The following is a 24,579-nucleotide window of genomic DNA, read 5'->3' as shown; positions in this document are numbered from 1 at the left end:
GACTATATACAACTTGTTGATTTAAGGAATTTAGTTTTTGATCTAACAGAAATATATATCACGCAACATTAACGAGCCGAGAAGGAAAAAACAATCAATTTAATGATTGGTGGAAATGTTAATGACACTCAAATTAGACACGTTTGTTTGATTTATTTTCTGATAAACGAAAATGATGCAGATATAATGATAAAAGTTAGGCTGGTGAAAAATGAGTCTATTGAATAAAAAGAAATTTGCTTTTACTTCCTCGTATTTAAGTATTTACCTAATAGTAATTGAATAAAAGAACAGTGACTACTTTATTTAAAAGAGTTTACTTGGAGCAAAAAGTAATATCTGTTATTTTCAAGCCATCATCTTTGGCTCTAGAATCCTGTGTGGGTCTTGGCCTGTTCAAGAATTAGTCTCCATTCCCACCTATCTTTTGGCCTGGCTTTCCAATTTCTGACCCCTAGATTCCTTAAGTCATCTTCGACTTAAGTTAAATCTAGATCTTGACCTGCCTCTCTTCCTGGTTCCTACTGGCTGTTGATATAATATCTGTCTTTGGGGTCTCCAGTGTCCATTCTTTCAAGGTGTCCTAGCCACCTTGTCTATTAATTTTAATAGACCGGACGATGTTGGATTTTTCATAGCATTGATACAACTCAAAATTGTAGCGGCTGCGCCATATTCTGCTTTCTTGTACTCCTCCGTATACGTGCTTAAGTATTCTTTTTTCAAAGCGGCCTAACTGTTCTTCGTCGCTTTTTACCATAGTCCATGTCTCTGACACGTATGTCAGGACAGGTTTAATAAGAGTTTCATATATTAGTATCTTGGTTTTTCTGCTAATTATGTGTGATGTTAAGAGCTGCTTTAGTCCAAAGTAAGCTCTGTTGCCAGGTATCTTCTTCTCTTAATTTCTACGCTTAGTAGGTTGCTTTATTTAGTTGTATTCCAAGATATATAAACTCCGAGACCACTTCGAATGTGTGTGCTTCTGTCACCAGATCGTGTGGTGCCGCTATTTGTGTGCTGTTCGTGACCTTCATGTATTTTGTTTTGGATACGTTGACCTGCAGTCCCATTGTCTTGGCGGTTTTTTCTAATGTTTCAACAGCCTGTATCAGGTCTCTTTTTGTCCGTGTTACTATGCCAATGTCATCTGCGTAGGCCAATATCTGTACACTTCTATTGATGATCGTACCTCTGGCTGTTATGCCCGATTTCTCTATGGCTCTAAAGCGCGATGTTAAACAATAGGCACGATAGAATGTCTCCCTGACGTAATCCAGTATGTGTTTGAAAAGACCTTGACACTCTGTTTTGTACCTTGACTTTGCACTCAACTTTCGAAAGAGTTGCCCTTACCAACTGTCATAAGCGCTTTTAAAATCTATGAAGAGGTGATGGGTATCGATTCCATATTCATATATCTTTTCTAAAAGGTTTGTCTGAGAAGGAAAATTTGATCAATTGTTGACCTTTATTTTCGGAATCCACATCGGTTTTTCCCTATTTTTTCCTCAGTATATACTAATAAACGATCATAAAGTATATAATCCAGTACTTTGTAAGCCGTATTTAAGAGGGTAATGCCTCGATAGTTGTCACATATTAGTGGATCCCCTTTCTTGTGAATAGGTATTATAATACCTACATTCCAACTGTCTGGGAGTTTTCATTCTCTCCTTCTTCTTCTTTCAGTACCCTGTCCGATTATCGAACGTTGGCTATCATATTGACAACCATTCTCGGAGATTTCTGAGCCAGGATGTTCTTCGTCTGCCTGGGTCTCTCCTTTTGGCGATCTTACACTGTATTATGAGGTATAGAAGGTTATATCTCTCAGGATGTCTCACTACATGACCGAAATATTGTAACTTTCGAATTTTTATCGTTTTTGTTATTTCTGTGCTCTTTTTCATTCGATGTAAAACTATTTCATTTCTTATTCGATCAACCCAACTTATCCGCAATACTCGTCGATAAATCCACATCTCAAAGACCTCTAATTTTTTCATTAATGTCTCTGTAAGGGTCCAGCTCTCCATACCATACAGCAATGTGGAGAATATGTAGCAGCGTATTAATCTGACTTTAAGGTTTAACGTAATATCTCTATTAATTAGAATTTTCTTTAGAAGGCGGGTGTGGTTTTTTCAGCGTATTCTTATTTAAAATCCACAAGGAAAATAATTCCTGTAGCTGGCTGTATACCACGTATAACAAAAGAGGTTAGTCTTTGTATGTGGGTATATTTTATTTTATAAAAACCCTTAAAAGGGCAACATTACAAGCACGAACGTTTTCGGAACAACTGTTCCATCATCAGGTTAAAATGCAGGTTAACATGCCTGAGCCACCAAAATATTTGGGTAAAAACCCTTTAAATTGAAAAATGTTACCGAAGAATGTACATGATGTTTATAATATTATATGATGTTTAATATTTTAATTAGACATCATCTAATATTATAAACATCATGTACATTCTTCGGTAACATTTTTCAATTTAAAGGGTTTTTACCCAAATATTTTGGTGGCTCAGGCATGTTAACCTGCATTTTAACCTGATGATGGAACAGTTGTTCCGAAAACGTTCGTGCTTGTAATGTTGCCCTTTTAAGGGTTTTTATAAAATAAAATATACCCACATACAAAGACTAACCTCTTTTCTTTTATTCTTATTTCTTTATTATTATTCCAGTTATCGTTAACGTTTGCTCCCAAGTAGGTAATATTGTGGACTCTTTCTAACTCTATTCCATACGCTCTGATGTTCGTTGGTTGTAACTCAGTTTTGCTGACAACCATAAGTTTTGTCTTAGAAGTATTAAGTTGTAGTCCATATTCATCACATGCTTCGTTTACCCTGTATATAAGTCGTTGCAGGTCTTCTTCATTGAAAACTCGTATTGACTATACTACTGACTATTGACTATTGACTATTGACTACATACTGGATTGACGACGACCGCACCGTACTGAAGACGACCAAGAGTCAGAAATATGTATATACGGTTGCCTTCCATCTTATACACATATTTTATTATATTTTTTTCCTTTGTTGCGAGCTATAACGATACCTTGTACCTTTATCAACTCGCATTAAACTTTTTCTTATTGTTTGAAGCGTTTTAAACGTTTGGCATTCCTTTCCTCCGGTAGCTTAGCTTCCTCCGTGGATGTGTTATTTGTTGCTCTATAAACCTCAGAGTCTTCTAACGTTATTGCCACAAATTGGTCGCATTGCTCCTGTAGTGATCCTTTTCCAAGTTAATATGCTCCTTTTCTAACTTGGCTGCACCGTACTGAACACGACCAATAGTCAGAAATACGTATATACGGTTGCCTTCCATCTTATATACATATTTTATTATATTTTTTCCTTTGTTGCGAGCAATGCCGATACCTTTTACCTTTATTTTACTCAACTCGACTTAACCTTTTTCTTATATATATATATATATATATATATATATATATATATATATATATATATATATATATATATATGTATATATATATATGTATATATATATATATATATATATATATCCTATATCACCATAACGAATTTATTTATAAATGATGTAATAGAATAATATAATTTTTCTGGTTAAGTTAGCTAGCATCCAGCTAGCAAATTATTAATAACATAAACAAGTAAAACTTTATTACCTATAAGAAATTAAAACGAAGTATCTGCATAAACATGAATTGCAAACTATAGTAAACAGATCAAGAAAAACAAGTTCATTCTAAATAGAAATCAAAAATTACACGTACCTGGTTACAAGGTTCATGGTTTTAATAAACCTTGTAACGCTATTTATGCTCTTTACCAGATGTATACAAAGATCGAAAAATAAAGTGCACAATATCGAAAACCAAGTTCAACATATTACTGTATTATATTAATATGAATATAAAGTCAACAGTTTAATGAACTTAATATGAAAATAATATTAAAAATAAATATATTTTTTTATTAACTCCAATTAAAATTAAAATCCATCGAAAAATAAAGAATAATAAGTAATTTGTTTGTTTACATAGCGTGTAAAAGTCTCTTCCAGGGGATAGTTCCTTTTCTTTATTTAGCAACTATAAAAGTTACTAATTTATCATGAGTAGTTTAATTAAAAAGTATGTAAGCTAAAAGCATTAAAAATAATAAAATAAAACCACATGATTAAGGTAGAATTTAAAATATAGTTGGTTTTGCTTGAACATTTAATCTTTTTATCATCGGTAGATCATTTGGGTTAAAACGTTTCGTCAATTACGACACTGTAACTTGTTATAACTTCTTTTACCGAAGGTACTTCCAGATCTTTTTCTATAGAGGAGGATGTAACACCATGGGGGCATTTACTAACATTTATTACTTAATATTTTATTCTCAACGCGGTATAGGATTACAAGATTAGAGTTGCTAACAGTGTCCTATAGTTGAATATCATATGTCCAGATGGGCTTGAGGATCGCCTTGTATACAAGCAGTTTGTTATCCAGTGGAGTTTTTAAACAAATGAACTAGTACATATATCTAAATTTAATGCCCAGTTGTTTTTTTTTTGGCTAGCCTTCTCTTCAGCTAGGCTAGCCGTTTGTCAAGTCAAGATGAACACACAAGTATTTTGTGTCGTTTGTCTTACTTAATTGCTTTCCATTGAGTGTAACTGGTGGGTATTTACCTCGTTTCATTGTGAAGGTTACATGTGTTGACTTTTTTGATTTTATTTAGGGTTCTTTGTAAATTTTCTGATGCTTTTGTGGGATTATAGTCCATGTCCAGTATTGCGGTGTCGTCTACAAAAGAAGCAACTTCTGTGTTGCTGCTGGATGGAAGGCTTGCAGTGTACATATGGTTATAGCACATTTCCTTGCGGAATACCTTCTTTGATAGAGTGGATAGTTAGGATTTACTTTCCAGTCCGTAGGAGATTTTTTACTATTCTGTAAACCTGTTCAATTGTCTCATGCTTTTACCTGAAGCCGAATTGGTGGCCCGGAATAAGTTTAGTTTCAATCTTATCAATAGAAGCTTTTCGAGTACCTTTGATATAAGCGGCTGCAAATTTATAGGTCTATAGGGTTTTAGGTTTTCTGTTTTTTTTTTCAGGTTTTGGTGTCAAGACAGTCCGTGAAATGTTCCATTGATCGGAAACTAGCCTGTTCTGATGATGGCGTTGAAAATGCCCTACAGATATTTGTACCCTTTTATTGTACATTCTTGTACTAACTTGGCTGTTATCAGATCAAGTCCTGAAGCTTTTTTTGGGTTTTCAATTTTTCATAATTGTATTTCTCAATTGGGTAAGCGTGAAGTTTTTAATTAGTAAGTGGAGCTTTTAAGAAGTTATGAATCTCGCTATAATTGTCATTGGGATCTAGTTCGTTTGGTTCAAAAACGCTCACTTGGTGTTCAGCATAGGCTGCGGCCTTTTCTGTGCTATCTCTGGCTAATTTACCCTGCATGTCTCTTATTGGAGGAAAATATTGTTGTGGTTGTTTTAGCGTTTTTGTTGCCTCCCAAAGTGAGTAGTCTGTATCTTCAGAGGCTGCAGTAGAACCTAAGTAATCCTGGATACCTTCGTTTTTGATATTATTTAGTAACTTTGTTAGATCTTTGGTAGCTCTATTTAGTTTTGCTTTATCGCTTGCTCATCTCGATATCTGCCATTTTTTTGTAGCTGCCTTTTCTCTAGTATTTTTTGTTTAACTGTGAAGCCAAGATTTTTTTCGGATTTAATGTAGTCAATAGTCGGGGTTGCTGCCCACGCTGCTTTCTGTATAGCTATTGTGAATTCTTTGGGTGCATCTTCTATTTCTTGTGGCGTTTTTAATGGAATTTGCAGATTTATTTGTGCATTTAAGTGTTCCCTAAATTGTATAAAGTTTGTTTTACGGATAGGTATATATAATTGCTCGCTTTGGTTTTTCAATTATTTTATTGGACAGTAAGGTTATGATTGGCGAGTGATCCGAGGATAAATGTAGGGATGTCTCAACCTGAAAATAATTTTTACTGATTCCTTTATGATCTAAAAGTCTAGTATATCGGAAGGTTTTCTTGGATCGCTGGGTAAATACATAGGTTGGTTGGCCAGCACTTAAGTATGTTAACTTGTTATTTGATATTGCTGCTAGTAATTCCTTGACCTTAGTGTTATGACCCTAGAACTCGGTTGTGTATGATTTTTCGTTTCAGTTTTCACGAGCTATATATCTATTACCTAACGACCTGAGAAAACCTTGGTATTGTTTCATTTTGTTGTTTTGTTTTAGCAGATCTTCCTGGTCTTATAATAAGACTGCTTGATTGTCCACGAAATCAAAAGTATATCAGGCTATTTCATTATTTAATAGTGTACATATTCCAGAATATGATCTCCACTTCTTTAGTGCCCCATTTAAGGTATATGTTGGAGATGAGACTGCAACCTTGCCTTAGTTCCCTATTTTCCATAAAATTCTTTCAAAACGCCTGGCCTGTTAATCGTTATTTTTGATTGAAGATCGTCATAGAATCTGTTTTCTGTATTTGTAAAATTTCTGGTCCATGGATTTGCTATCTTCCGGGTAGTTGTTGGAGAGATACAGGTCTGGGTTCCTGATTTATTTCTAATACTCATTATTAAAGAGTATCAAATATTCATATCTACTATTTTGGTAAACAATAATTACATTTAAACCTAGTTTTCAGGTATTATTGCTAGATTTTTAAGATTAATTCAGCTTCTTTAAATACCCCTGATTTAATTATAATTTAAACATAATTATTAAAGAAAAAACGCATCCTTATCTTGATCTTAATTAAATAAAAATCTTATTCAATTCTATAACTATTGAGACAAAAATGAACGAAAATTCTACGCAATACTTCGAAAAACACATTATTAATTGTGACGACGCCGTACAGAAATAGAGAAATGGGGATGACGCGTTTTAAAATTAAATTTTATTTATGTATATATATAACATTTACTTACAGCGCAATAGTAATTTGCAATAAAGAACAAAGCAAGTTAACAAAAAAATTTAATTTGTGTATATGCAATCGCTTGTATTGGAAAACTTTATGAGCACTTCATTTAATACGTAAATTGAATTCGCTCAACATTGGTCTAGGTAAATCAGATTAAAAGATACTCTATAGCAACAACAATTATTGTATATTTTTAAAAATACTTATTTTTAATATTGCCAAGAGATAAGACGATAACAGTATTTAATATTTCTGTTCAATTTACAGAAGGTTGAGTCGGTTTATAGAGGAGTAGAAAAGTATATGTAAAACACGTAATATTGTACTAATGGACTCCGGTATTAAAATACCAGTATTCAGCAGGGTTCTGTTTAAATCTCATGAACCTTTATGTTGTTAATCTACACAGTATGCGGACGACCTCTGTACATGTATAGAGCATTATAATCAACTCTCCTCCATTAAGCGCATCTACTAACTCCACACTCTTACCTGTAAGGCTTCCGAAATTCCAATACCCTATCCTAATTTTTCTAACCTGTAATGGTGTTACACATCGTCAACTCTGGTCAGGGTACTTGGATACTTACAAACGTATCAACTATGTTTGTGCTACTAATGATAAAAATGTGAATTTTTCTCAGAAGAAATCTGGACGCAGAACATCGTAATCCCAACACACTCAAGTTGTCATACTAAGGAAATTACTAGCTTTGTTGCATCTATCCAATGACCCTTTGAGGCCGGAAATAATTTTTTTAAGAAAAACAAAGGTTTAATGATTTAATGATGAGAACCACTAGGCACTAAACTCGTTGATTTAATTCACATTTTTGAAGTCTACTTTGACTTTGAGTCAGATTCAAGTCGTCATGACTTTCTCCATCTTTGTTTTGCTGAGGAACAATATTTTCTGTTTCCGGATTACATACTGTTTTATAAAACTTCCAGCTCATCGTTCATTGCATTCTTCAAATCTGAAGTCACTGATTCAGCATCACTTTTTATTTTATCCAATAATGTCTCAAAGTGAAGTGGATTCATATTTTCTAAGTCGCTTACGGACCAGTGTGTCTTTGATTCTTGAAAAAAAAAATAACTCTAAGTGTCTAGTGGTTACCAACCAAAACCGGCAATAAAACGTACCGGTAAAAGTCATATCAGATACACTTTTTATTCTTTTTATGTTATTATTAGATTATCTAAACAATATACTACCCACCTGACATTTTTGAGACAGTTTTTATAAGAAAAACCACTGGAAATAAATTAATACACAAAGCAAGACACCGAATATGTCATTGTCAATGTACCATTCATGTAAATATGACGATAATAACTTTTTTACCCGGGATATGTATAAATCGCTACTGAAATACAATTTTGAGGTACATAGGCAACCAATTATACAGAACGGATTTAGTGAGAAACTAACAGACACATAAAGAAAAATTATTCAATCTCTGATTAGTAGCGATAACCACTAGTCGTCAAAGGATGAAACAAAGAGAAACACACAATTTTGTTTCAGAGAAAGATTGGGAACAAGAAAAGATTTTTTCTCAATACTAACATTACTCCAAAGATCATGGAAAGTACAGAAATCAATTTACGCCTGCTTTATAGATTTTAAATAGACGTTTGATAGGGTCCAACATCATAGGCTGTTTAAGTATCTAGAAATGATTGAAACATAATATGATAGAAATCTGAGAGTTGTACATCTATATTGGAATCAAGAAGCTTTTATTCTGTTAGACGACAAAGAAACATACAAATTTTTTATTCAAAAAGGTATCAGACAAGGTTGTATGTTATCCCCAACTTTGTTTAACGGGTACTCGGAAATCATATTTAACGAAGTCTTGGAAGGGCAATGTGGTTTTCGAATGGGGAGAGAAACTATTAACATCAGGTATGCAGATGACAAAACGATCATGGCTGAAATTATTGAAAACCTTCAAATACTTATAGATCAAGTCACTAGAATGCTTCAATAATGTACTTGGCATAAATACATCAAAGACAAAGTTAGAGATAGTGCAAACACTTCTGACCACTGCGCAGTAGACGAAATTTGGTTTACAATAGCTTTCTGCCTTTACGTGAATTTTGACTCCACCTTCGCGCAGCTCCATGGTCAGGAGTGTTTGAACTATCTTTACTTGTCGTTAGTAAACAAGACGTTGGTCATATGCAACTAATTGTCAACAATGAGCCGAATACAAAAGCCATCGGCTCATTTTAATCTCTGATTAGTAGCGATAACCACTAGTCGTCAAAGGATGAAACAAAGAGAAACACACAATTTTGTTTCAGAGAAAGATTGGGAACAAGAAAAGATTTTTTCTCAATACTAACATTACTCCAAAGATCATGGAAAGTACAGAAATCAATTTACGCCTGCTTTATAGATTTTAAATAGACGTTTGATAGGGTCCAACATCATAGGCTGTTTAAGTATCTAGAAATGATTGAAACATAATATGATAGAAATCTGAGAGTTGTACATCTATATTGGAATCAAGAAGCTTTTATTCTGTTAGACGACAAAGAAACATACAAATTTTTTATTCAAAAAGGTATCAGACAAGGTTGTATGTTATCCCCAACTTTGTTTAACGGGTACTCGGAAATCATATTTAACGAAGTCTTGGAAGGGCAATGTGGTTTTCGAATGGGGAGAGAAACTATTAACATCAGGTATGCAGATGACAAAACGATCATGGCTGAAATTATTGAAAACCTTCAAATACTTATAGATCAAGTCACTAGAATGCTTCAATAATGTACTTGGCATAAATACATCAAAGACAAAGTTAGAGATAGTGCAAACACTTCTGACCACTGCGCAGTAGACGAAATTTGGTTTACAATAGCTTTCTGCCTTTACGTGAATTTTGACTCCACCTTCGCGCAGCTCCATGGTCAGGAGTGTTTGAACTATCTTTACTTGTCGTTAGTAAACAAGACGTTGGTCATATGCAACTAATTGTCAACAATGAGCCGAATACAAAAGCCATCGGCTCATTTTAAATATCTAGCATGTTGGGTAAACGAGACACTAAATCCTGATGAAGAAATTAAAACTTGTATAGAAATTGAAAGAGGAGCATTAAGACACTTAAATCTATACTTTCCAATTCTTAGCTAAACTTACAACTAAGAATTAAGTTCCTAAAATATTATGTGTATCCCGTATTACTATATGGATCATGAAGGTTAATATGATGAACAAATTAGAAGAAACATTTTATCTTGAGAGATGCCATCATTTCAGTATAATTTTTATTACGTTGCAGGTCTTTTAATTTTTATGGCCTGAAAATAGTTTCGGATATTTGATGCCCGAATGCCTTTTTTTATCAGTGCCTGCCTGATCACAGGCATGTACTATCAGTACATGCCTGTACGATTTAGCCAACACACCACCACTATAACTAAAGTGCAGTATTACCCATACCCGCTTGCATTTTTCTGCATAAGCCAAGATCACTACTGTAAGGACAGCCCTATAAGCCGACGTAATTTTGCCCGTATCCCGCCACCAATAACAACACAACAACTCATATTAAAAATTCAAAAAAATACTCATTAGAAAACATATATATAAAGCATATTCATTTATTACACGTTATAAAGCGAGTTTAAAAAAGGTTATGGAAAATATTTCTCACAATCAAAAAGTTTATACCAACTTTTAATTAGTTCGCTATTTTACTTTTCATATCGTATTTTTTATATAAATTCATTTAATTGTGGCACTCGACTTTTATCTGCTATAAAAATGGTGTAAAATTTTTATTAAAAATAAAATTTTAATTATGATGTACTTTTTAATGCTTTTATACATATATCGACCATTTTTATTTTATTATATGTAGTAGCTTTATATAAAAGATAATGGAATATTTCATATATCAAAATTATATTTACAATTAAAGTATTTTAATCTCTCAGTTGGTGGTTCAAAAACGTCAGCTTTAGCCAAGAGGCATCGAAAGTAGTCTGCCCATGTTTTCTTCTGAATGTCTTTCGTTTTTATTAGTTCGTTCATCTCTTTTCTTTGTTCTCTGATCATTCTCCATATTTATTTTTGTGTTTCGTAAAAGTCGTGTTCCATCTGTTTTCAGAAGCTCTGCCCGTGTTCCTTTGATTGATTGAAATGATTTTCCCTTTTCGTCTTCGTCTTTCTCTAAATTTCTTCTATTTCTCTACGCTAGTAAAAACCTGGAAAATCTGAGAAGGCATATTTACGAACTGCCTAAGATCAAGATGCATACTAGACCACTGGAATATAGCAAACCTAACTCGTATTCATAAGAAAGGTAGTAAATGGGATATCAAAAACTACAGATCTATAAGTCTACTACCAATCATATACAAGATATTAACAAAGATCATCAACAACAGATTAACAAGTGCATTAAATGCTGCACAGCCAAGGGAGCAAGAAGGCCTACTACTGGCTTCAGAAATAGATTCAGTACCCTAGATCACATCCATACGCTTCGAGAACTAATGAGTAGAGCTAAATAAAATGAAATATCACTAGCATTAACCTTCATAGATTTCTAGAAGTCTTTCGGTTTTATATATCCCAAGGCAGTAATTAAAGCTTTGACCAACCAAGGTATTGATAAATCGTACACAGAGACTTTAGCAAATATTCACAAGGAATCTAAGTTTCTGTAGTTGGCTGTATACCATATAACAAAAAAAAAATCGGTTGCCTGTAAAGTCGGTTTTACGGGCGAAGATTTTACGTGACAACGTCTTTTTCTCGGTAGAATATTTATTGATATGAATATTATTAAATTGCACAATAAACAAGGAATTGAATGAAAATAAGAATTGCACAAATTTTAACTATAGAAATATATTTTGTTTACTAAAACATTGTACATGTAAACTTAAACTTAACTAATTTCTATTTGAGTGATTTTGTTGAGGATAGGACGATGATAGGAGAAATAGCATCGCACCAGCGGACCGATCATGTTTGAGTGGGAGAGAGACGCAAGGCATTCGCCGGTCCGGCGGGCCTCTCTCTCGTTCGGTGACTCATCGTAACAGACGTGAGCGGGCGTTACACTTTTTCATGAGTGACTCCTAACCACAACCTAATTTAAGACGTTGTCACGTCAAAATTTTATTAAAAATCCTTTATAAAAGGTATATAATTTAAAAAACCCAATCGGGCTATATCACAAAACGTATGATGGAATATGGATTCCGAAAACGTTTTGTGATATAGCCCGATTGGGTTTTTTAAATTATTTACCTTTTATAAAGGATTTTTAATAATATTTTTTAGCAAATATGTACAGACAAGCAAAAGCTAAGGTAAAAATTTATGAAAACAGTTCAGAATTTCCCACTACCGAGGCGTCCGACAAGGAGACGCAATTTCACCAAAGCTCTTCACTGCAGCTCTAGAAAATATATTAAGCAAAATGAACTAATAGAACAAAGGCCTATCGATTGATGAAGAATACCTCAGCCATCTAAGATTTTCAGACGACATCGTTCTGATTGCTAATAATCTTGCAGAACTACAAGTTTAGAACTTATCAGCGAACTAAATGCAGCTAGCAATGAAGTTAACCTAAAAATGAACTCAACAAAAACCATGTAAAACAAGCTAGTGGATTTCCAAGATCTAATAATAAACATCACTACACTTAAGACAGTAGACGCGTATGCATACCTGGGACAATTAATACATAAATCTAGATCCTTACTCCCAGAAATCAACAGAAGAGTGAAACTGGCTTGGGCATCTTTTGGTAGAAATGCAGTTATATTTAAATCGAAGATGTCACTCTACCTGAAGAAAAAAGCATTCGATCAGTGTATACTACCAATCATGATATACGGCTGCGAAACTTGGACACTTAAGAAAGAGATAATATGAATGAAATGATAATATAATATAATAATATAATGAAATGACCTTCGAGCGAAACTCGAAGGTCACTCAAAGGTCAATGGAGCAATGCGTGCTAGGTACAACAAAGATAGATCGAAAAATAATAGAATGGATCAGGCAGAAAACCAATGTCACTGATGTAATCCACAGAATTAAATTTTTAAAATAGCAGTGGGCGGGACATCATCATCATCCTAATTCTGGCTTTACAACCCTGCGTGGATCCTAGCCTCTTCAAGAATTTCTCTCCAGTCGTTCATATCCGTCGCCTTTTTCCGCCAAGCACGTATTCCTATATTTCTCATGTCTTCATCGATGTTATCAAGGAACCTTGTTCTGGGTCTTCCTCTTCTTCTCTGACCAATGGGTCTATCAAAGAGCGTTTTTCTAGCTGGGTCATTTTGTTCCATCCGCATTACATGTCCTATCCACCTCAGACGTCCTATCTTAATGTGTTTTACGATATCAGGTTTCTGGTATATTCTATAAAGTTCGAAGTTGTATCGTCTTCTCCACACTCCATTGTCATTCACTGCTCCATAGATTTGCCTTGTCGAGTCCATGTCTCTGAATCATGTTAGGACTGGTCGTGTTATTGTTTTTTAGAGTTTTATTTTTGTAGTTCTCGATATAATTGTGGATTTAAGGAGGAGATTGAGCCCAAAATAGCATCTGTTATCCGTGCAGATTCTGCGGTGTATCTCTACGGTAGTATTATTTTCAGTGTTAAGGAGCGCTCATATACAGGTATACAAATTCGTTCACTGCTTCGATGACGTCGTTTTCTATAACAAGTGGTCGTAGGATTTGTGGTTCCGTGCTTATTTTCATATACTTCGTTTTGTTGGTGATTATTATTAAACCCATTTTTGCAGCTGATTCTTTTAATGCTACATACACCTCTCGTACAACGTTTTCCATTCTCCCAACAATATTGATATCATCAGCATAGGCCAGGATTTGCACTGATTTATTATACAGATAACGAGATTGTTTTGTGGACCATAGGAATTAAGATTTATTGCTCTAAAACTAATTTTTTGGTTATTTTTTAGCCTTAATAGCAATACAAATAAATAAGTAAGTAAATAAGTAATATGCTTTATTGTCACTGAAAATTGCACAAATTTTATGGACAAAGCTTATAACAATAAGACAAGAAAAAAGAAAAAAAATCAGAATAAGAATCGTTTGTACTTTTAAATAAAAAAAAAACAATAAAATTCTTCCAAACTTAAACATAAAAAATACTATCTAATTAAGAACCTGCAAACTTCGTATATTGTACCTAACAAAAAATAAAAATAAGGAAAGCAGATTAATGAATTAAGAATATTTCACCTCGTTGTGTTAAACAGTAACCAAATCTGTCATACAGATTTCTCCTCATATTTTGGAGTGAGGCTGGAGTAATGCTTGCAGAGAAATGAAGTATTTTTGTCCTTAATTCGACTAGGTTTGTGGCCTTTTCAAACTGATGCCTAGCCTATAAATGTTTTCTTTGAGAAAACCCAAAAAAAAAAGAAATCGTTAGGCGCTAAGTCACAGGACTTTGCGGGCTATTTAATTGTACCACGTGTACTTCAGTCGATCAGGAAACGTTTGATTGAGGAAGTCAATAGTTGCTCTAGAGTTGTGAGCCGGACACCCATCCTGTTGGAAATAAACCTCCTGAAAATTAACGACAAGGCGTCGAACTGCCGGAATGATCTCATTCTGTAAAAGTTGTAAATATTTGGGCCCGTTTAGGTTTCCATCGAAAAAAAATGGACCGATAATATGGTCTCCTAACATCCCAGTCCAAACATTTAACTTTTGCGGATGCTGCGTTCGCACTGCAACACTGAGGTGCTTATTTTTCCGAGAGTAATACCTTGTTGGATTCCAACGGATGGATTGTTTTTATGTAATCAAAATGAAGATTCGTCAGAAAAGGTAAAAGAAATAATAAATTAGACTTACTCACAATCAATTTAATTTAACTATCAGACGACCGGTTTCGCTTTCTACAATATGCAACTTCCCCGTTTACTGTTAAACAATTACAATAGTTGACTTGAGTTCTCCAATCAACAATACAAGATAGTTTGAACCATGTTCTTTCAACCATCAATTAATAGAGTACCGGCATGTAAGTAATGTTTTATTTATTTGTTTATTTATTAATTCATTACAGTTTAATAGACTATTTTACCAATTTGTGGGTCTTACCTTGTCTGCTTAAACATTTTATTCATTTTTAAAAACCACAGACATGTAATATTGGCATAATTACTGTAATTTATATAATTTATATCACCTATCTTTGTTTTACCTTTATTAGACAACACCCTAATATGGGTTTATTATTTTCACCATTTATTTAACTTTGTATCGTGACCTGAAGATGCTTTGCATATTGTAGAAAGCGAAAGCGGTCGTCTGATAGTTAAATTAAATTGATTGTGAGTAAGTCTAATTTAATATTTCTTTTACCTTTTGAAATGGACTCACACAAGCAACACATTCATGATTATTCGTCAGAAAATAAAATATTTTTTAAAAAGTGTACATTTTTATTCTGTTTATCTAACATAATTTCACAAAACTCCATCCGCCTAAAGTTATCTTCCGAAAACAGTTCTTGTGTTGGTTGTATCTTAAAACAGTGATACCCATTCCTTTTGAGAACTCGCTGGACAGTTCGAGCATTCACGTTAACTTCCCTAGCAATTTGTACACCACTGCAGGGTTCACTAGCTTCCACAAAAACACAAATATCAATATCCCTGTTTTGACGCTCCTCATCGACAGGTCTAACACGTGGTTCATTATCTTCATGACACTTTTTACAACTGTTTACACATCCCGAAGTTTAAAAATGTTTAATGGTATTTTTTACTGTTGTAACACTTGGTGGAGGTCTATTTTCGAAGGCAATAATAAATAAATCAATTACTTCGCGTATCGAATGAGCCTGAAAGTACCATGTTACAAGTTGCACTTTTTCTTGGACGGTATACAACGTAATAGGCATTTTATTAATTATTTGTTTATTCTTTCAGAACTTCGTTTGAAATTTTTAATGCCAATGTGACAATTACGACAATTCATACCTACTGTGAAATGAGTATAGAGGTGGAAACGTGTAACATGTCACAGCGATTGCCATTGTGTTGTATGGTCAATAAAACAATGTCGTGATCTGTTAATAATATTGAATCAGTGGTTGTGATTTGAGACATACGTATTACTTTTTCCAGAGCCAGATTGAACAGTGTACAGGAGAGAGGGTCTGCCTGGCGCAATCTGTTATTTATTTTAAAAGGTTCAGACAGTCCCCCCGAATTCGTACTCTACACTCAACTTTTTCGAGAGTTAGTTTTGTTAAATTTACCAACTGATTTGGTATTCCTAGCTGCTTTATAGTCTATAAATATGTGATGAGTATCAATGTCATATTCCAGTGTTTTTTCCAAAATTTGTTTCAGGGTTGCAATCTGATGAATTGTAGATTTACCACCTCTGAAACTAGCCTGGTATTTTCCTACTATCCGTTCTGCATATGGTGCCATACGGTGACATAGTACTGTGGAGAATATTTTATACGCAAAGTATTCCAATATTCCAATCATTGGAGTCCGTGGAGCCCAATCCGTGGGCGGGACATTTAGCGAGAAGAACTGACAATTAATGGTCAATAGATGATGGTCAATTTGTAAAAGTGTAAACAATGTTAATCCTAAAATGCCTCCTTTTTCTCTTTTAGCTCTTACCACAAGATTCTAAAGCCAGACGACTCTTCGTTACGACAGGTGGACTGAAGAAAGTTCAAATGATAGAAGCTAAACCTGGTACAACCCTATTTGAGTATATCTCGGTAATTAATGCCTGCTTCCCGGATGAGATTGTTAGATATTATTCTCCAGGATATCCAGAAACTCTATTAGATAAAGTAAGTGAAAATAACTGTTCGATATTTTATTTAATATATTTTATTTTGATGTTAGTAAATTTAGGTTTAAAATATCCTTCAAAATCTTAAAAAATCAGAAATATTGAATACGAACTTTATAAATGGTTCTAAAACTATTTTCTTGTGGCAGGTTATTTACTAATATTATTTTATTTTGATAAACCACAAACATTTTAAGAAATATTGAAAAACTATTGAAGACTGTATTACACAGACAATACACTACACAATATTAAATACTGATTTGAATAGAATCATATGGATACAACAGCATTCATACAGTTCATATACAAATACATAATCAAAAACAAAAAATTAATCATATAATTAAATTCAGTAGCCTCTTAGAACACAATAAAAGTGGATGTTTTCCATGTTTTTTATGTTTTGGGCAAATCATATTATTACTGAGGAAACTAATTTTTGTTAACAAGATTGTGTTTTGTAAATGTAATTTACTATTTCACTGGCCAGTCGTATGTTAGCGATAAGCCTTTGAAGGAACGTCAACCTCACTACCTTCTCAAGGGGCCCTATTTTTTAAGTAAAAAAAGGCTTCCACAGGGCTAGATCATATAAACCTGTGGTATGGAGAAACCTACTCTAAACGTTCTATGGACAATATCGCGTGAATATCTTTCCAATAGTAAATTCCAACAAAATAATTTTAAATTATTAAAATGTTTCTTGCATTAAAATGATGATTATAATGCAATGACTTTCAAGTAAACTGATTTATCAGTTCAAGTAAACTTATTCATCAGTTTCAGTCCTCTTTAAATACAACATCCTCCTCGTCTACATCTTCGTCTATGCTGGTTGTGTCTCTATTATCACATCCTAGGCCTGATTAATTGCTGCATATGCTTGAGTATTTTAAGCCACTCTTTCTATACCCACAGTTACGGATGCATTCGTCTTCCTATGAGGACGTGATTCCTCGGGAGCTGTAGCACGTACTGTTGTAATTGGTGTCAGGTGTTCATTTTCAACCCCACTCAAGCGGATTCTTCTTCTTATTTAGCCACTGCTGTACCTGGTAGTAGGTTCTCAACGAATTCTGGCTGGAAGCTCCTGAACTGACGGGTAGTGCAGCTAACTTGAGCAAAGAATGTATAGGCTGCTTTGCAATAGCCTTCAAGTAAGACTGATGGCAAAAACGATCTAGATCTTTCATGTTATTGGCATCAAACATCGCAAGAAGGAAATGCTTTCCTGCGTCAGCTACTGCACAGGGGTCAGCTTTAAGGTCATTGAAGACTAGAAGTTTTCTGCGAAGAGCGTCGTGGGCTTGTATTTTCTTATACGGTGTAATTTTCCCCTTCTTGTGGATAGCTGATAACGTGTCACATCATGTAAAGGCGTATCTTGCAAGATGCACATCTTTCATATTCCCAGTGCTTCGCTGACAGTCAGCAATAGTGCAGACTTTTTTCTGCTGATTGCCTTTCTCTAATACCACCATTTTTAATTTCTTCTCTGATGGTACGTGGACAGTCATCAAAGCTAGTAGGCCCTTATCATCACCAATAACACAAGATTCAACGTCGTTCGTAGCTTCATCAATCCACAAGGAAACTAAGTTCCTATAGCTGGCTGTATACCATGTATCACAAAAAATTTTTGTTAAAATCCTTTATAAAAGGTATATAAAAATAAAAAACCCAAACGAGCTATGTCATGAAGACAAAACGTTTTCGGGATCCATATTCCATCATCAGTGTCTAGGTGTACATGTTTTGAGCCACTAAATATCTGGGTAAAAACCCGTTAAAAGTTATATGTTACAATTTGGTTTACATTACTTAGTCTTATATATTAGGATGTTAAAGTTACCAGTGAATATGATAACATGGCAACGTATGTATGGCAACATGAAGTTGCTGGTCATGGGACGAAGTGTCTACGAGGACTTGATGATAGCAACTTCATCAATACCTGTTAAAACTATTAATAAGTCAGCGTTACCTGATGCTTGATGAACTGTGCAATCACATCTTTGCAAGTGTACTGTAAGAGGTAAAATAAGGCCCATTTTCTTACTTGTATATGGGAAATGAGTCAATACTCACAATCTTAAGTAGTTTTTATTTAATAAAGTTGGTAAATTTTGGGCTACCGGTTTCAGGCCTTACAATTTGCATCATCAGGTCCCAGTAGGTTGTTTTTATTTGTATTAAAAACTAAAAGCTAAAACAACATAAAACAAGCAATAATAAACAACTGAAACACAATAAATAACACTAAATAATAACAAATTGAGTAAGCAACTATAACAATAATTGAGAGTGAGATTGACAAATTAAGTATTGTATTGGGACATTAGTGCCATTGGGCTTCACTAACCTGATGAAAGCTGCACTAAATAGTCAGTCAGCTGTTAGTATAGGGTTTATAAAGTTAGTTAGTTGAATTGAATTTAATTTAAATTTTATCTACGACAAAAAAATACTACTTACATGTCAGATACAGGAAAGCTTTATAAACTAAGGTACTTCTGAGAATCACCTTCCTCCTTAAGGAATACATTCACTCGTACTTATGAATTTTAAGATACTCTTCAAATCAAATTATGATTACATTAATGATATAGGCAAAAATTGTAAACTCTCTTTAAGAGCTATATACCTATCTAAGCTATATCTCCATTTATATCTATGTTTTTTAACAATAACATTTTCCATCATCGGGTTAGTGTTGTCTCAAAGTCTCAATTATCTTTTATTCTTTTATTATAAACTTTCTTCCTTATATCTTTGTCTTTAATATTTGTCTTTACTTATTAATGTAGACACGCTTAATCGCTTTTCATTTTTATGCTTCATGTATTCAGCTTAGCTTTATCAACAGCTATGTATTATGTATAAATAGAAGCTTTTACCATAGTTCAGTTCATGGTTTAAAATTTTCTTATTTTTTAGGTAGAACAGTATTCTCCTCAAATGATGAGTGTTTTAAGAGAGCAAGACCAAAACGAAAATGAAGCTCAAACTGATATATTGAACATAGATGATCAAACGTCAACCGATGAAGAGAACGATGACAAGAGTTTTCCGCAATAATTTGTGATGTGATATAATTCTTATTGTATATTAATTTATTGTCTTTTCCAACAAACAAAAATAAAATATATTATCCTACGTAATTACGTATGTACGAATTGTAGTCTTTTTAAACGTGCCATTTTATGACTAAATGAATCAAGATATTTATCAATTAAGTTACTTATTTCATGCTGAAATAGTTATATAATAAAATTTTACAAAATTTATATATATAAAAAAAAGAATCACTGAAATGTGTATACGCCTATACCTTCAAAACAAATACATCAAATTAGATAATCCTTTTTGTTGTGATTGTTTTTATCAGGACAAATTTCAAAAAAAAAATGTACGGTAAGTAATACGCAAAACATAATTTTTGTCTTTTCTGACATTTTAAATCGTAATATAACTAATAAGTAGATGACGCCTTGATAAACAAATAAAAGAAATTTTGATTAACAAAATAAATGTCCGTAAGTATTGATAGATTGACATTCATTTATGTTCAATTACGGTTTTTTTTGTATTACAAAAACAAAATTTTGTTTCTGTGCTTCGTCCTGTTCTTTCTTGTGTTTTCGGTTTCGTCGAAATGTCAAAATATCGGTCGACCTACGTGTACGCAAGTCGGGCTCATAATCTTCGAGATTATCGGAGTGAAATAGAGCATATATAGCATTTGAAGGCAAACAGTATCCAAAACCAAACCTAACAACACACAATAGAGGCCAAAGAACTGCATTTATAAAATACCATGTGAATGTAACAATTTTTAAAACCGCAAGACCACTATGTGTCAGGATATACGAGTATGAAACATACATCAAAACCAGATATTTAGACAAATCACAGATATGCAAACATGCCTGGGACAATGAGCACAGAGTGCAATAGGAAGATGCATTAATAGTCACGAAAGAAACAGACATAAAAAAGAGAAACATCAAAGAAGCAGCTCTCATCTTACTTAATGAAGAAAAATGTGGTTTTTAATCTCTTCGTCAGACTTTTCATAAGACATTTTCCTGTTTTTCCATTTAATGGTACCAGATATCCAAATAACCCGAAGCTATTTGTGTTTCGGCAGCAACTTGCTCGATTACTTCCGAAGTAACGGTGAGTTGTAGATCATTGTTATGACTAGTGACAAAATCTAGTTATCTAGATATATTTTTTCAATGACGCTGTGATAGTTGATAGGGGCAATGCATTCCAATATTGACGACGAGTAAAGACCAAATATTTCATGTTGAGTTCTTTTAACGTTTTTTCTATAGGCTGGTCTTTTGACATGGCTATTATATGCTGATCTATTGAACTTTTTATGTAGAATCAGCAGTGATATGCATATCGGATTATAGGAGGCGCCGGATTAGGTTTACTGTAAAAAGTATGGCAATTCTTAAAGTGAATAAATGGCAAAATAATTTAGCAAGAAAGGGATTTTCACTACTTAGCAATACCGATGCACAGCTATGGAGAATGGAGATACAAAAAAGATTTGTAAAAACTACGAAAGACTTTGAGAATCCTACAATCGGCACGCTCACTTGATGCGGAGTAAAATTATATCTTAGTAGATGTAGAGAGGTAAACTTGAGCTGTAAATTACGTTTAAAAATTAGGTAGATGAGTCCTGGCCTAACATCCATTTATTTCTCCCAACTACTTTCTCTGTCTGCTCTCTTCGCAGATGGACAAAATTTCGAAAGTCATTCCTAGCCTTGACAAATAATAACAGAATATTATTCAAATTGGCGTCTCAAATACAAGAGTTTATAAGAGAAAAAGTGACAAAGCACGATGGAATGCTGAGCAACTTAGTGCAGCAATAAATGCAGTAAATAATGGCAGAAGCGTCCGTGAAGTTGCAAGAAGTTTTGCAATTCCCAGATCTACAATTCAATTACTACTAAAGCGAAATGATACAACAGCTGCTTCTTTAGGTCGTAATTCTGTATTTACCAAAGAAGAAGAAGAAGTTTTGACAAAGCAAGTCATAAAGTTATCAAAATATTTTTATGGGATAACTCCCACAGAAATAAAAAAATGTGATTGTCAATACGCTGAAGAAAAAAATTTACATCATCCATTTTCCAAAGAAAAATAAATTGCTGGAAGAGACTGGCTTGACGACTTCCTTAAAAGAAATCCAACTATTCGATTTAGAAAACCGGAGGCGACAGATATTAACCGCATATGTGCTTTTAACAAAACTGAAGTAAACCTATTTTTCTCTAATTTAAAATCCATATTGGATAAATATAAATTTTCGGCATTCAAAATATATAATACAGACGAGACAGGCATAACAACCGTCCAAAACCCCGGAAAAATACTTGCTGAAAAGGAACAAAAGAGAGTCGGCTTTATTACAAGCGCAGAAAGAAGTCAAGCAGCAACCATTATGTGCTGCATAAGTGCCTCATTAACATATATTCCAGCGTTGTTTATTTATGACTTCAAAAGGATGAAACTAGAGTTAAAGAAAAATGGACCACCTGGTGTAGTTTACTGGCTCCAGCATTTTTACAGTGTTGTAAATCCTTCAAAGGAGGATCCAGTTTTGTTAATCATCGACAATCACAGTAGCCACTGTACATTAGAGACATATAATTTCATATAGAGACATTACATAGAGACATGTAAAGAACGAGGAATTATTATGTTAACCATACCCCCGCACACATCGCATCGACCCAACCGCTGGATGTAGCTTTTTACTCATCGTTAAAATCAGCGTATAACATTGAATGTGGCAATTATCTTCGAAGTTATCCTCATGAGCGTATCACGACATTTGAAATAGCTGAAATATTTAAAAATTCATACGGTCGCGTAGCCACACCAGTCAACGCCATTTAACTTTTTGAGAATACAGACATATTTCAATATACTGAAAATTTTACCGATGAAGACTTTGCTCCAGGTGAATCATTCATACAAGAAAAAAATAAAAAGACACTAGACCAAGAGAAAAAAAGTGGATTAGAAAAGAGGAAGAATAATAAGGAAGTTAAGGGGAATAAAGAAAGTTCGACACATGACAAAAAGTTTGAAGTATCTTTTGTTGACATAATTCCACTACCAGGATGCTCAAAAGATGACTCAGTTGGAAATAAAAAATCCAAACACAAAAGCAACAGGAAGCAACATTCCGAAATAATGACATCAACACCAATGAAGTTACTTCTAGAAGAAAAACAGCGGAAGAAGGAAGAGCAAATGAGAAATAAAGCCAGCAAAGGAACCAAACGAAAAATAGGCATCGAAGAGTCCAGTCCTCTGCGAATAGTTCCAAAAAGAAATTGTATAAGAACACAGAAGATCACAGAAGATATATCATCTGAAGATGAGGATGATGACGATGACCGTGATAGGGACGTTAACGAAGATATTTGCACAATTTGTGGCGAATTCGGTAAAAACAGAGAACTCTGGATCTAATGCAGCATTTGCGGTCAATGGGCACACAAAGACTGTACCATTTTCGAAATCAAAATTTACATTTGCGATTTCTGAATTTAATTATTTTTTAAATGGGGGTAATTTAGGTTACTTAGTAAGTAGGCCACTTTTACTCCTCGGCAGCGGGTAAATATGATCACCAGCAGAAGTCTGAAAAATTTTTCGTAAATAAAGTTTGAAGTACTAAGGTTTGAAGTTTTTTTTTTATTTAAACACAAAACCACATCAACCGCGCAGGGTTATTAGTGGATATAACAAATACATGAAATATTACATTAAATAAAATTGAATAACTTGATGTCTTTTAAATAGCTTAACACTGTCGAAATTTTTTTTTGAGAACTGTCTTGAGAACATCTGTGAATCCGTGGGATCTTCTTTTTTCCTTGAATTGAGGACAATCAAGCAGGATGTGTTTCACAGTCAGTGGGTTAGAGCAGCTGGAGCAGATAGGTAGTGGTTCTTTTGTTATTAGGTATTTGTGTGTTAAGGCAGTATGGCCAATTCTTAAACGATTAATAATGAAGTTTGAAGTTTTATTTACGTTAACAGTATAATTTTTAAAGCTATGTAGCAGTATAAATAAAACAAAATGCTTAGGCGGCTACTATTCCCCCCCCCCCCCTTACCCTATAATGATAGTTTTTTTATAATACTAACAAAAAATCACATCAACATGACATTGAAATCTTGAAATTGCAGTAGATGTATAGTTGACTTTACATTATGCAATTTTCATGCTATCCAAGACGGATTATGAAACTGCGCATGCCCACGTGATATTTCTATGCAATATCTGCACTAGACGAAAAATTAGAACGTGTTCTATTTTTTTTTCATTCTATTTTGATGCAATTTATCGTCAAAATTCATGTTGCCAATATAACAAAAGTTATAGTTTAGAATATAACATAACCTTATTGTTATTATTATTGGATGTAATCATTTATGATTTATATTTTAATATATTTAATGCTGGACTGATATTTTTAAGTGGATATCTAAAGTTAATGTTTTGATATATTTCTTTTATTGGCAATAGCGAATGGTGTCTCAAAATTGTACAAAAATAGTTTTGATGTAAGCAGATCAGGCGATGCAAGAGATATGTCATGCAAGACGGACTTGTATAGCATGACCATGAGACTTACAAGGCCTAGATGTAAAGTTCCAAAGCTGCTTTATGGGATTGTAA

At 33.7% G+C, this 24,579-nt stretch overlaps 2 protein-coding genes across 3 annotated transcripts in view; both read left to right on the top strand.

Moving 5' to 3' along the window:
- Window positions 1-20,016, top strand: part of LOC140437563 (uncharacterized) — a 104,952-nt gene extending 84,936 nt beyond the window's left edge. For both annotated transcript variants that reach the window (XM_072527161.1, XM_072527162.1), the window contains exons 7-8: window positions 16,663-16,848; window positions 19,791-20,016. In XM_072527161.1, coding sequence (XP_072383262.1) covers window positions 16,663-16,848; window positions 19,791-19,931 — 327 coding nt within the window. In that variant the 3' untranslated portion in view covers window positions 19,932-20,016. The remainder of the gene's footprint in view (window positions 1-16,662; window positions 16,849-19,790) is intronic.
- The window catches only part of LOC140437561 (chloride channel protein 2-like), a 293,059-nt gene continuing 282,456 nt past the window's right edge, over window positions 13,977-24,579 (top strand). Inside the window, exon 1 of the mRNA XM_072527159.1 lies at window positions 13,977-13,994. The gene's annotated coding sequence lies outside the window, so the exon portion shown is untranslated. The remainder of the gene's footprint in view (window positions 13,995-24,579) is intronic.

This window comes from Diabrotica undecimpunctata, chromosome 3 (assembly GCF_040954645.1).
Source record: "Diabrotica undecimpunctata isolate CICGRU chromosome 3, icDiaUnde3, whole genome shotgun sequence".
In the NCBI taxonomy this organism is placed as follows: Eukaryota; Metazoa; Arthropoda; class Insecta; order Coleoptera; family Chrysomelidae; genus Diabrotica; species Diabrotica undecimpunctata.
The sequence above is the reverse complement of the archived record's forward strand: the minus strand, read 5'-3'. Positions and strand labels throughout refer to the sequence as shown.